A 17,071-nucleotide genomic window follows, 5' to 3' on the forward strand; every position below is an offset into this window, starting at 1 on the left:
CGTGCTGTCAAACCTACACTAGCAAGGAGATCGGGCTGAAACTATAGCTACAAGCTATCCAAGGATGGTACTATAGAATGTCACCTCAAGGTAGGCCTAGTGGCGTCATCTCTTGGTTAGGCCGGAAACTTATCAATCCACCCTCGTATTAGAAGCAGGAACAGCCCAACGAATAACAAGAAAACCAAAAAACAAGATCCCCTTAACTCCTGCCAAACTTCTGGCGATCAGTCCAGATCTTCCTGAAGAATACACAAACTATTACGAAATACTGCCCAACACACACATCGTTGAGACTACAAGTACAAATAGAATTTTTTTATTTTTATAATTTATTAGTTGTAACAATTTCTTATGATAAATTACAAATTACTTTACAGGGAGAAAGCTAATAGTTCTCGGATAATATTAAAGGACAAAACTCAAACTTGTCAAGGACAAATCAAACTTGGTGCCTTTTGTTAAGATATAACTCTACTTCTTACGTAAAAAAATCAAACCCAAATTCATTAATATTTGTAAACAATTATTTTGTAAATACGCAATACTCTTTGAAGTATTGTAATTACTTTATAGGTTTCCTGCCGTACATTCTGGATACTAATTATAATGTACATTGTACATATTTAGTAATTAACAAGGAATTTAATTAGGCCCAATAAATTTCCAGGATACGTTAAACGAACAGGAGGAGGCCATCATCAGTACTGTTGACCATTTAATTAAACCTTCGTTAGGCTGACCATTCCTTAAGTGATAAAAGTGAATATACGTCGCCAAGCTTTGTCCAGGGCGGCTAAAAGGCTGTAGTAGATAATCCAAAATATTACTTGCAATGTACATAAATGTATATTAAATTTGGAAAACACCATAAAGCATGCATGTTAATTAAATTTATTAACATTGTCCATTTCTAAACAATTATACAGTTCGTTTTAAAGTTTTAATTTTTTTATACGAAGAGGTTGTAGAAGTTTCACACATTGCACAACATTTCACAATGATTTCGATAAACCCTTATAAAAGGTTTCTGGCTAATTTGAAACTAAAGATTAATTCCTAAATCGAACACACAATATGCCACCAAAGTATGTAATTCAACAAACATTTCGTCAATTGTAAACATCTACATTTCACATATATTTGTTTTAACTATTTTTGAATCAACAAGTAAGTATGCAAGGGAAGAAAAAGTAGGGAAAGAGAAAATATAAAGATAGGAGACGAAAAATTAGAAGAAGTGGCCGTATTCAGGTATCTAGAAAGTGAGATAGGTCAGTACGGAAGGACTAGTAGGGATATAAATCAGAGGATAACGCAGGGTCGAGTCGCCTTAAATAAAAAGAAGTCACTTCCATGCCCGCGAACGGTCAATTTAGAAATTCGAAAAAGGTTGTTAAAGGTGTATGTTTGGAGCGCGACGCTGTACGGGTGCGAAACATGGACAGTGGACGCGGCGAAAAAGAAAAGTTAGAAGCGTTCGAAATGTGGTGCTACCGACGAATGATGAGGATACCGTGGATAGAGAAGGTTAAAACTGAAGAGGTATTAGAGTAGGAGAACAGAGGACTCTATGAAAGTCAATAAGAAATAGGCGAGATAGGTTAGTAGAACACCTTCTCAGGCACGAAGGTCTAGTCAGAGACACATTAGAAGCAGAATTGGAAGTTAGAAGGGGTAGAGGTAGACCTAGACTAGATTACAGTTCGCATATAGTTAAGAATATGGGTTATTCTAGTTTTAGGGAAATTCGAAGATTAGCTCAGGATAAGAAAGAGTGGAGGTACGTGTCCAACAACCAGTCTTAGGACTGACGACCTTATGATGATTATAAAGTGATTCATGTGTTTATATTTGACTCATTTTAAGACGTACATATGAAACGCTTTGACATTTCGATTCGCGGCGAGGGTGCCACAATAGCAACAAATTTTCCCTCAATAACCTAAAGTAGTTTATAGTGATTAAAAATTGAAAATCAATTTTCACATTAACATTTTAAGACGTTCTCAGGTCTCTCAGTTGAGTCTCCTATTGAAGTCGATAGGTGAAAAATTTCGCATTATTTTATGAGAGTGCTTCAGAGTTAGTCGAATTTACTGATACCCGTGCTAGAAACAATATTTAATACAATTTCGTGAACCGTAGCGTAATTGTGATAATCCTCTTTAATAAATAATAAAGTCGCTATATTGACTTCTAATCTTTAATAACCCAAATGCGTATTTGTGTCTTTGTGGGGCTACGATAATCAATATCAACAAAATTTGTAATAAAATAAGAGTAACGAAATGTTCACGTATATCATTTACATAATATCACTTCACTACATAATAATTTTCCACGTTTAAATGGTTTTGCGTAATTGTAATTCTCCCCTCATCAAGATCCGACTTTTTGAAATTAACTATTAAAACGTCTAATTAAAAGATGGAACTGTGCCTTGGGCCTATCTTCGATATCCGGGATATTTTGGTTTAATCGAAAATTTTGATTGAAAATCACGAATATTTTCACGTGTTGTATAATCATATGACGTGGTAACGGCCGGACCACGTACAGATGATAGAAAAGGGACAAATGTGTAAAGATAAGACCCGGAAATATATACAATTTCTAGGAAATATATACAATTCCTAGGAAATATATACAATTCCTAGGAAATATATACAATTCTGGGGATATTTAGGAAATCTATAAAATATTGCTTCAACGGTTTTTTAATGCACACATATCCTGGCAAATGTATAGATTTCCTAGGATTTGTATGAAATTCTGACATTGTACTAGGAAATGTATAAAACTAACCCCGCGCACCCATTGACATCTCGAATGTAATATATTTCCGATTGCTATTTAGGAAATGTATAGATTTTCCAAGAAATGTGGCTAATACTATTTATTTCACACATTTCCGGGCGATTTTAGGAATTATATACATTTCCTAGGAATTGTATACAATGACTGATTGCGCACATTTCCGTTAACATATATATAAACTCAAACTTTTCCAACTCAAATCTCTTAAACGCAGTCAGTTAAGGTAAATAGTACAAATTAAAATAATTTGATTATCGATAATTTTGAATTAGCTTTAATCATAACAATTTCCTTTAAAGATATTGACGAATCCACAATAATTGCTTCAATTGCTCGATATTGAAGATGAAGTTAATTGAAACAATAATTGCTTTCACATCAGGATTTTTAAGGTGTTAATAACTAGTGTATTTCCCTCATAATAATGATATAACTTGTTNTAAATACATAACAAAATTAATTTATTAGCAGATAATTAATTATCCGAAACCATAATAGGTTTATGCTTGATCGAAAATATTGTTATCTATTCTAATTTTGAATTATTACAAAAGGTTAGGATAACAGTGAAATAATTAAATAAAAGTAAGTACAATGACTTCCTCCTTAATTAGATACTACCAGTAATTATAAAATAATTTTTCACATTAATGGCGGCAGTTATATCTAAATATTTTTTAAATTCTTTAATGATATGACCTGAGAAACAGCACAGGTTTATTAACGATGACGAGTTTGTAATGAGAATGGTTTTCATTAGCAGAATCCATAGAAGATAATAGACATACTCGTAATTGTTTCTAACAGGTGAAGTTTTTCGATTTTATTACGTATGCCTTTTTGTAGGTAGATAATTTACCCCTTCGTAATGCAAATCAAAGGCAAATATTATATTTTCTTCTACAAGCGTTTTCAAATTGTATATCAATCAAATGATAGGAACTAATAGTTATAAAAACCATGCACCTTTCGTTCGAGTGGGAAAACTACACCTGTAATCTGAAACTACCTCAAAGAAAAATAAACATTTCCCACCCTTATGCCAACGAAAGCTTCTTGCCAATTTTTGATCGAAAAACAAGCATCGATCAATGGCCATGTGTTATAGAATCTGAGAATCCCACATTTCACCAGCTCCACCAATTCTTTTGGTAACACAAGATATCAGAAGTTAAAACCTAAACACTATTTATTTTTTTAATTAAAACGTTATATTCTTATGTACAAAATTTTCTGAAAAGCAGGAAAATAAAATAAAGTTTAGAAATGAAAATGAATAAAAACTGTCCATTTTTTTCTAAGATTGTAAGGTAAGAGTAAATTCAAAGATTTTTACTTATCTATCAATAGAAATAAAAGTTCAATGTCTTGTACTTTAGACATTACATCGGGATACCGATGTAATGTCTAAAGTACAAGACATTGATTTTTCTAAGATTGTAAGGTAAGAGTAAATTCAAAGATTTTTACTTATCTATCAATAGAAATAAAAGTTCAATGTCTTGTACTTTAGACATTACATCGGTATACATGTAAGTGACAGAATGTAATAAAGTTTGAATAATAATTTGCAAGTTTTGTCGCCTTTTGGATACATCTACAATAAGCAAGGTAATACATATGCAAAAACTTATTTATCTCTTTTGTCAAAATCACATATGTACATTTTTGAGTTTAAATGTTTATTTAATGCTCAATTCTAATAGAACGGACGAACAGAACATCCAAATCTTTCACATAATCCTTTAAAACTGAATAGACAATCAGAATATTGAATTATATAGGTAGATATACTCGTTCATCACGTCCAAATTTGGATGATGGGAACGTTATCACACGTATCCACTTACATTTTGGTTTTTACGACATTTTCAATAACTTTATAATTCATACTTTAAACTTGAGAGCATATTTAGTGATAATTGTTTCGATCGGTTTTTAACAATCTTTATTCATTGCACATAATCGACTGATAAATATACATTAGATCAATATTTGGTTTTATCGCCGTTGACCGCAATACACGATTCCAATCGTCAATTCATACTCCGGATCAAAGACTCCAAATATTTAGGAACCAAATCATTACAAATGGTCTCGATTTTGGCCATCCAATTGTCAATCGAGCGTTCAGTCTCTTTCTCAAGGGTATCTTTCATCAATTGCCAGAGATTTTCGATAGGATTGAGGTCTTTGCCATCAAACTACTCTTTGTTTTTCAACAATACTATTGATAATTGTATGGCATGTGACACAACAATCGATCGTTAATTTAATTCTCAATTCAAATGTGTGCTTTGTTTGCATGGTAATCACCTAGCGTCAAATTAATCTATCAAAAACTAAATGACATAATTTTATCGCTAAATCTGCTCCCAACTGTATAACATGTCACTAGAATGTATGCATGTGCAACCAACTGTACTCCGTAATATAGATATTTAAACCCGCCTACTTCCTTGCAATAGCTTAGTTCCAACTCGAATACGTCAAAATTGACGATATTTAATTAAAGATTCTAATTAAATGAAAACATTCCGGAATATCAAAAGTATATAGGCCTAAGCAACCCTTTCATCTTTTAATTAAACGTTTTAATCGCCAGTTTGTATCAAAATGCTAAATGTTTTTATCTGCTATCCCAATTACAATGACTCTGTATTCATTATTCAATCGCTAATATTTTCGTATTTTTTGCTATTTTTCTACACATTTTAACCCAGAATGGGTTTTTTGGTCATCACTAATAACTGATGGGTGATGGACATACATTCAGACAAATCTACATTAGAAAATGATTATTAATAAATGTGACGTTTCATAATCTTTTGTTTGCCAGTTCTTAAGCGTTCAAGCATTCCAAAATGTTTATTTGGAATTTAACTTTTAAATGAAAAAATTATTTGCTTTTTTACTTTTGAAACAGTGACAAGAACAATAATATTATTACAATAAACAGCAACAAGTACTTGTACTTGATAATATTTAAATTTGACGGAAACCTGTTCGCTATTGATGACCTCTCATCATATCAATGACCTCCTGATATATTCGAGCGGATATAGAAAAAGTGGTACAAAGGTTTCGCGACGTTTTAGTTTGCATTTTGAAGAGTTACACTTTCCGTATATTTAATTATTTTCTGCATGGTACACGGGTAGCAATAGAGTTCATGTTTTTTAACTGTGCAGTATGCATTAAAGTCCGTCCCTTGCACATTTTGCGACCCATGAGAGTTTGGAATACCTCTAAAAGAACAGTTCAGTAAACGTTATTTATAGATATTTTCCCATTTGTCCATTTAACTGACATACTAACCTACCGTGTACCTCCGCATGATGACCACTGAATATCTTCCGTAACTTTTTTTTCTAGAGTTGTGGCTTATACAATGTCATTTTATCGCAATGTGATACACCGCTAGGTCACGTATTAGCATCGCCCTCAGAATAAGTCGGATTTACTGTTCGATTCAAGAAGTTAGAGATATTCCTCTTCCCTTTATTAAGATGCGCCGTAGCATAATTCCAAATTCAATCATATTTGCCTGCGGAGCTCATTTCTCTACCGATCATCCAGCGAGAACTAGACAAAAGTGTACAGTACCATTTGCAAAAATTATTTAAACTGCCTCGTTAAAATGTAAGAATATGCTTTATTTAAAAGCATATTTAGCCAAAAATAATAACAAGTGAATTAGCTTAACGCTCTACATACCTATAAAACTTTTGCTTTGTTTTCTATTATTAATTTATATACATTTTTGTTTAATAAATTGCTAAACATTTTCGTCTAGTACTGTACAGTTCTAGCCGATCTCCTAAGACCGCCCATCGAGAGCTCTGCTCGTTCAAGCTTGTTTCTGTCTTGCTCACGCCTAGTGTGTATTCTTTCTTTCTTCGCGCAGATTTCTTCAAGGTCACAATTCTAGCAAATTGAAATAGACTGTGGTTTACTGATCATGCAAAGTAGGCGTTAGTCCAGCAGCAACAAAATCTTATGGGTGACCTTTATTGTCACAATACCACCACGAAGAAGTATGGACTAACATGTATTTAAATTACTAATTGCTTTAGATACAAAAATATATTTTTTACTGTAGCAAAAAAAAGCTGTTTTATTCCTTAGACAATACTAAAGTCGTAACATTCATCAAAACCAGCCGTTTAAGTAGGAATTACATGCACATTATCTTGATTAACGATTTGTCGAGGTCACGAAACAAACAGTTACGTAGGTTACGAGTAACAGTGCATTCCAGCACTGTTTCAATTTGTTACCTACTGTAAAGAAGTAACGTTTTTTTTTTTTTTGATAGTGAAGACGCAGCAAAAACTTACGTCTTTTTTGAAAATTACAAAAATTTGACGTTGCTCGAGTTTACCAATACCGCTTAATATAAGTGCCATGTATTTAAGTTAACGAATAGTTATGTAAAAAGCATACACGATCATTGTATATATATACCTTGCATACACGAGTCATACAGTTAGTTTATCAAGTTTTCTGTGCTGTGTAAGTAATATTTTCTTTAAAATCTGTCAAATATGGAATTAAGTACAACACTTCCAACGCTCTACGAACATTATACGGCAGGTGGTATAACATCCGGATTATCCGTAGACCAGCCTTATTTTACTTTAAATAACAAAAATATCTCGATATACAGCGGCTCTTTACACTATTACCGTGTACCAAAACCATACTGGGCTGACCGATTAAGGAAATTTAGAGCCGCAGGATTGAACACTGTCGAAACTTACATTCCGTGGAATCTCCACGAACCGCAACCTGGAGTTTATGATTTTGGGAACGGCGGAAGTGATTTTCAGGATTTTCTTGATTTAGAGCATTTTTTGAAACTTGCTAAACAAGAAGATTTGTTCGTTATTCTCCGACCAGGTCCGTACATTTGTGGCGAATGGGAATTTGGTGGCCTACCCAGTTGGTTACTTAGAGAAAGACCGTTTAAAGTACGAACTTCGGCGTCCACCTTTATGAACCATGTGACCAGGTTTTTTAATCGTCTTCTACCGATGCTTGCGCTACTACAGTTTACGAAAGGGGGACCCGTAATATCCTTCCAAATTGAAAACGAATACGGAAGCACCACCCAGAAAGGAGTATTCAATCCCGACAGAACTTATTTGGAACAACTGAGAAGTTTGTACTTGAAAAATGGAATTAACGAGCTGCTTTTTACCTCCGATTCTCCATCACGTAAGTCAAAATCAAAATACTTTTAAACTGTTATAATGAAAAATGTATTATTGATTTGGACAAACAGAAACCCAGGATCTACTAGGATCCTTTTTAAGCTGTTTTTCTTATTAATACAGTCGACTATCGTTAATTCAAACCTGCGATAATTCGAACCTTTCTATAATTCGAAGTTATCACGAGTTCCCTACAAAATCTCTTTATATTTCGAACTAAATCAATACATTTTTATGCACTTGGTAATTCGAACGAAAAAATCATTGCTACGTAACAAAACTACGCGTTAATTCGAACTCATCGGCGTCAAACACTCTACAATTCAAAGTTGCAGAGAGAAAGAGACACAAAGATTGTAAGTACATACATACATTTTGAGGCAAGTGCAAACATGTATCATCGTATCATCGAGCTTTTGTTTTTGTTATAATTAGTTTGACACACACTTCCGCATGAATTGGTTTGTTTAATCTTATTTATTTTCTCTCAAAAATTTCGAACCATTTGATATTTCAAACACTCGAAAATTCGTAATATATATCCCTCGAGTTTCGAATTAACGAGAGCCGACTGTAGTTTCATTTTTAAATTGGCAATTTTTTTTTGTTACATATAGCTTAATTTATAAAATAGGAAGGCCATAGAAACCTGAAAACCAGATCACAAAATATAAGTATTAACGCATTATCTTATTTTTGATGTGCTAAGAATCCTTTGCTGATTTTTGAAATGTAGCTTTGTCTCTTGCAATCTTCACCTCATTGATTGCCAAATTTTAAAAACACCAGGGTCAATTCCTACTTTGTCCCTTGCAATTATCCAAGTCAAATAAAATCCACATTTAAATTTATTTTGTTTTCGATATCTGCAAATTTTCTTCGTTATTTTAAATGGAACACCCTGTATTACTTTGAATTCTATTTTCATTTTTAGGTAGACTTTAATAAGGCTTTCATACCTTCTAGAATACGAGAACATTGTTGCTCTAGATTTCTTACTGTAAAATAGACATGATGTTTTGCTACCTACTGCTGTGTAGTACTTTAAAAAAAATTAACATCACGAAAACGGTAAAATTTAGAAGTAGAAGAATCTTATGAAAGTCCACCTAAAATAAGTAGAATTCAAAACCGTCATAAAACACAGGGTATTCCATTTAAAGTAACGAAGTTAATGTCAACTTCCGGTATAACCGGAAGTACTACAAAGATGCCCTTATTTTAATTGAGGAGAGCATTCTCAATAACGTCATACTTTTGTAAAAATATTCTGAGATAAGGGATTCAGAATATTTGCACTTGCGTAAACCAGAAGATAATTAGGTAGGCAATTAGCTACACTGTCAATTTCATATTCCGTTTTTAAAAATAGTTTGTAATAGACTGACACCCCGACACATTAACCTTGACCTTTTCTTAACAAATTAAATTCATGCTAACGATTCGAAAAAACAGACAGAAACTAAAGCAGTGTGGCAAATTAGTTACACAACGTATATTGTCAAAAATATCACCAGAAAAAAAAGTACTCATATATTTATGTTTCTAGAATATGGGGAAGCAGGCACACTTCCGGGTGTTCTGTTTCAAACGGCCAACTTTAATAGAGATCCCGGAAAAGAATTCAGATATTTAGCCCAATACCAGCCCAATAAGCCTTTTATGACGACAGAATTATGGGCAGGATGGTTTGATCACTGGGGCGAACAACACCACACTGTATCACCTAGATCATTTTCCCAAATTTACAAAGAAATTCTTAGTTATCCGGCATCGGTAAATATTTACATGTTCATAGGTGGTACTAGTTTTGGATTCATGAATGGTGCAAACATTGAAGGCTTAAACGTGGACAATAAAGGGTACCAACCTGACACAAACAGCTACGATTACGATGCGCCTCTAACAGAAATAGGAGATTACACAGAAAAATATTATGTTGTCAAGCAATTGATCGAAAAGTACAATCCAATTAAAACTAAACTCCCCCAACTACCCCGTCCTATCAATAGAACATCGCTGCCTTCAACGTATATTCAAGAACAATTGCTCCTAATTGACATCCTATCACAGGTCCAAGAAAAAGTTCGCAGTAATAGAACTATGGCGATGGAGTATCTCCCCATAAACAACGGAAGTGGTCAAAGTTACGGTTATATAGTATATCGTAAAGAAAACATCGATATATCTGCTGGTTCTATTCTCAAAATTGAAGGCCGTGTCTGTGATACAGTTCTAGTCTTAGTCAATGGACAGTTAGTATCAAAACCTTTAAGAACCCCATCGGATTTGGACCGATTTGGTTATTGGAGATTGAAAGACTCTACGTTAACCCTATCATCAGTAAATTTAACCGGTGCAACTCTAGAACTCGTGGTAGAAAACTGGGGACGAGTAAATTATGGTAAACTAAATCAATTCTATCAATCTAAAGGATTATGGCAAGGAAAGATATTTATAAATGACGAAGAGATACAAGGCTGGGAAATTGTACCACTGGAATTTAAGAAGGCCTGGAACAATAAGTTGCAAGGCTGGCGTAAAGTTGACGATATTTCTTCTCCAAAACCTGCCATTTATAGGACAACATTTACGGTTGAAGAACCTAAAGATACTTTTGTAAATATGAACAACTGGACCAAAGGTATTGTTATCATTAACGGGTTCGTTCTGGGAAGGTACGTGTCTCCTTTGGGGCCACAACTCACCCTTTATCTTCCAGCACCCTTACAGAAAAGTGGCGTCAATGAAATACTAGTGTTTGAACATTTTTATGCAGCTGATAGTATAACTTTTTCGGCAAAACCAATATTTGGAAGTTCTAGTTTCATTTTTTAAATGTAACAAGTAAGAAAAATAGTACAATTTACAGTAGGTACTACATGGTCCTAACTGTTTGCATAAGGAATAAACAATTGTTTAAATGTAAAAATATTATTTATTTATTATTACTGTTCATGCAAATGGTAAAAAGTCACTTTGTTGTCCCTCTTACAACTCGTAATAGCTCAGAACAATATTGCACTTGATTTGAACCGTTTCCGTGAATTTGGTCTGTCAAAACGCCGGCGTGTTTGCAGGCAGTCATAAATCAACTTAGCAATAGTCTTTATATGCGGAAGTCCTAAAGTCAAATAATGAGTACGATTATTCATATTTGTAAGTACTTTAGGGTCTTCAATTTTCCAAGTAGTATATTATATAACTCTGTGCTGAGATTTCAAAACAATTCAGAACAATTGTTGTAAGAATATAAATAACCTAATACCTCGTGTTAACATTGATTTCAACCTCACCAATATTTGGAATTCCGTCTAATCGTAAATCCCTTCTTTGAATGTAGTACATCTTCGCTTCTGAAAAAACTCGTAATCTCACTTTAAGATATGAATCCTTCAAGAAAAGGTCGTTTAGAAGGGAAAGATACTCACCCTTGATTGTGATCTGAAAGTGTGGAAAGTCATTTTAAAAGAACAACCAAATCGGATGGATCAGGCTCTAACAGGGAAGTCGTATTGCGATATCCGTACTTTTCCCTCTGTCAGTTAATGAAAATTCTAAAATCCTTGCTTATTGGTAGGGTAGTATAGGGTCCTGACTTGGTTGCCTCACCGTAACTCTATTAGGTGATTCCTTGCTTATCCCGATCCGGCCCTGACTTTACTGCCCCATTGAAGGCCTATATGGAACCCCTAATTTATCCCAATGCAGCCTTCATTTGACTACCGTATTGGAAACGCACAAGGAACTCTGAATTTATCCCAGCCTGAATTTAACAATATTATTTTATTGTAATCTTTTTAGGAACTACTTACTAATTTGGATATGCGACCCCGACAATTTAATTTTATTGAGGAATGGACTACTTACTAGTGCAAGCAGACATGACTTTGAAAATACTACTAGAGATCAAAATCAACTATTCCTACAACTTTTGTTCTGAATTTTTTTCAGATCTAAGCAGTGAGCTAATTACTACGTATGGCACTTAAAACCTTCAGTAATTACATGATCTTCAAATTTAAGGACTTTTTGTACTAGTTCGGAATAATCCAACAAATATATTTTCCATAATTTATACCGCGTATCTTGTGAGGAGTTGTTTTAAGTTAATTATGTGTTTGATTAACTTAAATGATTTATAAATTAGACATTTTGGCATATGTAAACCACTACTCTACCCATGTTCTTACTGAATAACCACTTAGTTTTGATCAGTTATGTTGTTACGAATTTCCTTCATTTTTCTTTTGTGTTCTAAAGAAACCACGTTTGTGGATATCCGATAAATATTATTCAAGGGTTGCATACAAGATACTGCGCTCGTGTAACAAATAAAAACAACGAAAGAATTTGTTATTCTCTTTCCGAAGTCTTTTGTATTGTGTAGGTTTAAGTGCACTGAACCGTTTCAACACTCTTATGAGGGCATTCTCTACGAACTTTCGCAAATTGCAGGCATACCAATCAGAGAAAAATACTTCTCTTCCTTCAATCTGTTCCGAATAGCTGGGATGAGTAGTTTTAAGTTACAATTACCAAAAGGTCAATAAATATTCCCTTTTACGTCAAAAATATTTCAAGCAAAAATCAACTCGTTTTAGGTATGTATGTTGACCTACTTTGTCTTTCAACTGTTTATAAATTATGAAATTTATATCCAGATAATCTGCTTACACTGTGAATTTTACCTTTAGTTGTATCAAAAAACTGACCTTTATTCAGTTCATAATCAGAACTTACTGACTAGAATATTTCTCTAGCAAATGAACTAATAAAGTTTGTATAAAGAGCTACAGGCAGTTATAGAGCTGGAGCTGCAACGTAGAGAAGTAAATACAAGGAAGGAAGTCAGACGCGATCAACATCATACAATAGTACATACATACATCAGTACAACTGTAAGGATAGGTATACAAGGGCAGAATATTAGTATGCTTAGAATTGCAGACGATATTACAGTATCAGCATCTAGCAAGGAGGAGTTAGAGACAGCTTCAAATAAAATGAACAAAACAGTATTGTATGCGGGTGCGAAACATGGAAGGTGAGAGCGGAGGAAAAGAAAAGGTTAGAAACGTTCGAAATGTGATGTTACAGGCGAATGATGAGGATACCGTGGATAGAGAAGTTTAGTGAAGTGAAGAAATATTAGAAAGAATAGAAGAACAGCGGACTCTATGGAAGTCAATAAGAAATAGGCGAGATAGGTTGGTAGGACACCTTCTCAGGCATGAAGGTCTAGTTAGAGACATTAGAGGCAGAAGCGGGAGTTAGGAGGGGTAAACCCTAGACAATAATTTTCAGTCTTTCCAGTCTCTCGGAGTTTTTCAGCGTCTTTGAGAGCGTCTGTCACAGTCTTTCACAGTCTCTCAGCTATTGCCTAGGTGTATTTATGGATCTCTCACAGTTTCTGTATCAGAGACTCGAACGATAAAATTGTTAATTCAGAGATTCGAGTCTCTCACTGAAAGACTGAGTTAATAAAACACAAAAATTGAGAGACTCGAGTCTCTCGTAGAAAGACTGAGATCTCTGAAAAATGTTGAACTTTAATTTTAACCATGTCTATCGAGACATCACTTATTCAGAGATTCGAGTCTCTCGTTCAGTGATTCGAGTCTCGTTCAGAGATGCGAGTCTCTCGTTCAGAGAGTGGATACAAAATGAGGATCTCTCTATGAGCTACTCGAGTCTCTCTTTCAGAGAAGCAAAACAGTATTTTTGACAGTCTTTCGACGTTAGAAATAAATAGGTATTAGAGAATAGGAAATCAGAGGACTCTATGAAGTCTACTTTTGTTTTACAACAGAAGCTAAAACGAAATGATTTTTTTATTCAATTTACTTTTGGATAACCTCTTCAAAGGGCTCATTATATTTTATAAGTTTATCACTTGTTAAATTTTAAAATCGCGGTGAAGATGAAGCTGAATTTTGAGCATGTCTTCATAATACGTGCGAGGATCCGGCAGCCATAAGCCAACCGATGTGCAAGGAAAGTTTCTTTAATGTCTGCTAATAGGCTTATAACAGGAGGGAAGCTCGCGCTCGGGAACAGGAAGAACGAACCTATAGACAATTTATTTTATGAAACGATAAAATGAAAATTGTGCTTTGAATGCATGTTGATAACATAGAAGCATTTCGGCATTCGCTTTATGCTAAAGTTATATGATAAAGATCCTATCTATTGTCGCATTTTCTGGCAATAAAAACATAACCCGGCAAGATCAACTCTGATTCTCTTTTTGAGTAGTTCGTACATTACAAACCTTTGAAATGATTTTATTTAGGCATAACATAAGTTTCAGCTTAGCAGTAATAAGTAATTATTTCGGTACGCAATCTTTTCTTTAGGAAAAAATATTTGACATACAATTAGAAATCTTTATATGCACTAACTATTTTAAAGTGCTTTTGAAATGATTTTATTTAGGCATAACATAAGTTTCAGCTTAGCAGTAATAAGTAATTATTTCGGTACGCAATCTTTTCTTTAGGAAGAAATATTTGACATACAATTAGAAATCTTTATATGCACTAACTATTTTAAAGTGCTTTTAAAACTATTTGTATGTTATTTAATTCTACCTTTGAGAGGTTTCTCAGTTTGTCTGACATATTCTGTACCTATATCTAATTTTAAATCTTTTCTGCTCTGTCGCTGTTACCTTTTACAATATTTGCTAAAGAATTATTTAAGTATTTTGATATTCAGAGATGACTATTCTCACCATGCTACAAATATTTCCTCTAGATTTCAAATTAAACTTGGATTAATATTGATAACCTTTTTATTTATTTAAATTTTCTACGCAGCTGTTATCGTCTATTAAATTCTGATTTTTTTTTTAAATGTTCGCATTATTTATTCGAAATATCTTTATTGTAATGGCATCTGTTACTTCCTTTGTCTGCGGAAAGCAAACCCAACTTAATTCGCTTAACAAATGCTGGAATATTACAGAGGTCCAGAATATATTCCCGCTGTTTATTCAAATTAATATTTAAAGGATTTTAGCAAGGATTTGAATAAAGTTACTGGAAAATATCATATTTTGAAGTAATCACAAACAATAATCATTGAATGTTAGAATTATTTATTACTTATTGATGCAACGGTATTAAATAATTACACGAAAAGTTCACGAAAGAAGAGAACATTGAGTTTCATTTTAGTTCCTTGTTACGTCGTTCATTTAAATTACTATTTATTCAGAGAACACCTAATCCCTTTCCGAAGTTAATTAATCTAGATTTTGTTCGATATATTCAACATAATGGAAATGGTTATGATATAACTCTCAATAAAAAAAATTATATGAAATGACTTTAGGTGTACAAAAGATATTTAATCAATACGTGTAGGTGCTCTCAATTACAATTAGGATTTAGATTCGAATTTCCCAGGGGTTTCGCTACATATAATTTTAACATAATAGACAAATGTATAAATAAAGATATTTCAGTTGGCAATGATTTAAAAAAGGTAACCTAAGTAAACAGGACATGACATATGACACTTCTGTAATAAGGGATAACGTAGCGAACGGTAAAATAGCCAAACTTTTTTTGGGAATATGGAAAAAAGAATAGGATTTTTTAAGAGGGTTAGTTAGCTGCTAGAATACGCACCACTATCAACTTTTTTTACAAACACTGTCTCGTCCCCTGTCTTCAATACGGTTTCATCCATCTCTTTGCATTGCTTATAAATAATAAATGAACGTAATACGAAAAGGTAATTCATCATATATAATGCAGATGACAAACACCTGCGGGTGGCATTAGTTTTTATTCAATCTTTGGTTCTCTTTCATACAATCATAATTTCTTTTGTTAGTAAAAAGTAATTCTGTCCTATATAATGGAAGATGAATATTCAAAAACAATAATAAACCTCTTTAGTTGTAAATGTAATTTACATTCTTTAACAACAAATTGATGAAACGTTTGCCATTAAACAACAAAGGCATAAAAACATAATGGGAAAAGAAAATTAGCATGTATATGAAAATGTAAAACATATACCAACTATTAGTAGGTCGTCATCATCATGATCATAAGGTCGCCATTCCTAAGACTAGCTAAACAAAAAAAAAACTTTTGGGTGTTTCATTCCCACCAGCCAGTAATGCTGGTGGTGGTGCTGCTTTCAGGAATCGTGGGAATGGATGGGTGGTGGTTCGGGTGAGAAAGATGAGACGGACGAAATGAAGACAGAAGAGAGTGAAAGATTATCTGTGGAATATTACTGCCTCAGCATTTGCCTAAGTGATCCAAGGAAACCACAGAAAAACTTGGACCAAGGCAGACGGACCCGGAATCGAAACACGCACCTCCACTCTTTCCTATCCTGAGCTAATTTTCGCGTTTCCCTAAAACTAGAACATCCCAAATCCTTAACTATTTATAAACAGTATATAACTTAATCTATCCCCTCTTACCTCCCGCTTCTGCTTCTAATAAGTCTCTAAGTAGCCCTCCATACCTGAGAAGGTGTCCTACCAAGCTGTCTCACCTATTTAGGTAATACAACATTTCGAACGTATTTAACCTTTTCATTTCCGACGCGCCCACTGTCCATGTTTCGCACCCGTACAGCACCGGGAATTTCTAAATTAACTGTTCGCGAGCGTAGAAGTAATTTCTTTTTGTTAAAGGCGACTCTACCCTGCACCGCCCTCTGTTTTATATCTCTATTACTCTTTTTTCATCCTGTGTTATTTAACTTGCTGAATACTCAACTTCTTCCAATTTTTCATCTCCCGTCTTTATCTACACTATTTCTCCAGTTTTTAAGTAAGTAATAACAAAAAACAATGGTACATGCATTGCAAATTATTAATTTATGTAGATATCCATTAAAAATGACAACGATTGTCTCTTTTAAGTCGATAATGAACTTGTTGTTGTTTCCCTAGTATTATACCAACGCAATTGTTATATTATCTCTACAGACCGATCGTAATGAAACTCGTTCTGTTTATTATTTGAAACTCAAACTCAAACTGAACAAAGTTCCAACATTTT

At 33.7% G+C, this 17,071-nt stretch overlaps 2 protein-coding genes across 2 annotated transcripts in view; one reads left to right on the forward strand and one right to left on the reverse strand.

The window, feature by feature from the left end:
• Nucleotides 1–17,071, reverse strand: part of LOC108734336 (basic phospholipase A2 PA-12A) — a 72,149-nt gene that overhangs the window by 23,003 nt on the left and 32,075 nt on the right. The gene's annotated exons all lie outside the window — the stretch shown is intronic.
• LOC108734335 (beta-galactosidase-1-like protein 3) lies at nt 7,105–10,968 on the forward strand. The gene is made up of 2 exons (XM_018465850.2): nt 7,105–8,040; nt 9,586–10,968. Exons 1-2 carry the CDS (start codon nt 7,368–7,370, stop codon nt 10,872–10,874), a joined length of 1,962 nt encoding a protein of 653 aa, XP_018321352.1. The 5' UTR covers nt 7,105–7,367; the 3' UTR covers nt 10,875–10,968.

This window comes from Agrilus planipennis, unplaced genomic scaffold (genome assembly GCF_000699045.2).
Source record: "Agrilus planipennis isolate EAB-ADULT unplaced genomic scaffold, Apla_2.0 scaffold83, whole genome shotgun sequence".
Taxonomy (NCBI): Eukaryota; Metazoa; Arthropoda; class Insecta; order Coleoptera; family Buprestidae; genus Agrilus; species Agrilus planipennis.

Bases quoted from the DNA above. Each gene is read 5' to 3' on its own strand.
- LOC108734335 (XM_018465850.2), top strand. From the start codon at position 7,368: ATGGAATTAAGTACAACACTTCCAACGCTCTACGAACATTATACGGCA. The intron at 8,041-9,585 runs GTAAGTCAAAAT...TTATGTTTCTAG, and splicing joins TACCTCCGATTCTCCATCAC to AATATGGGGAAGCAGGCACA.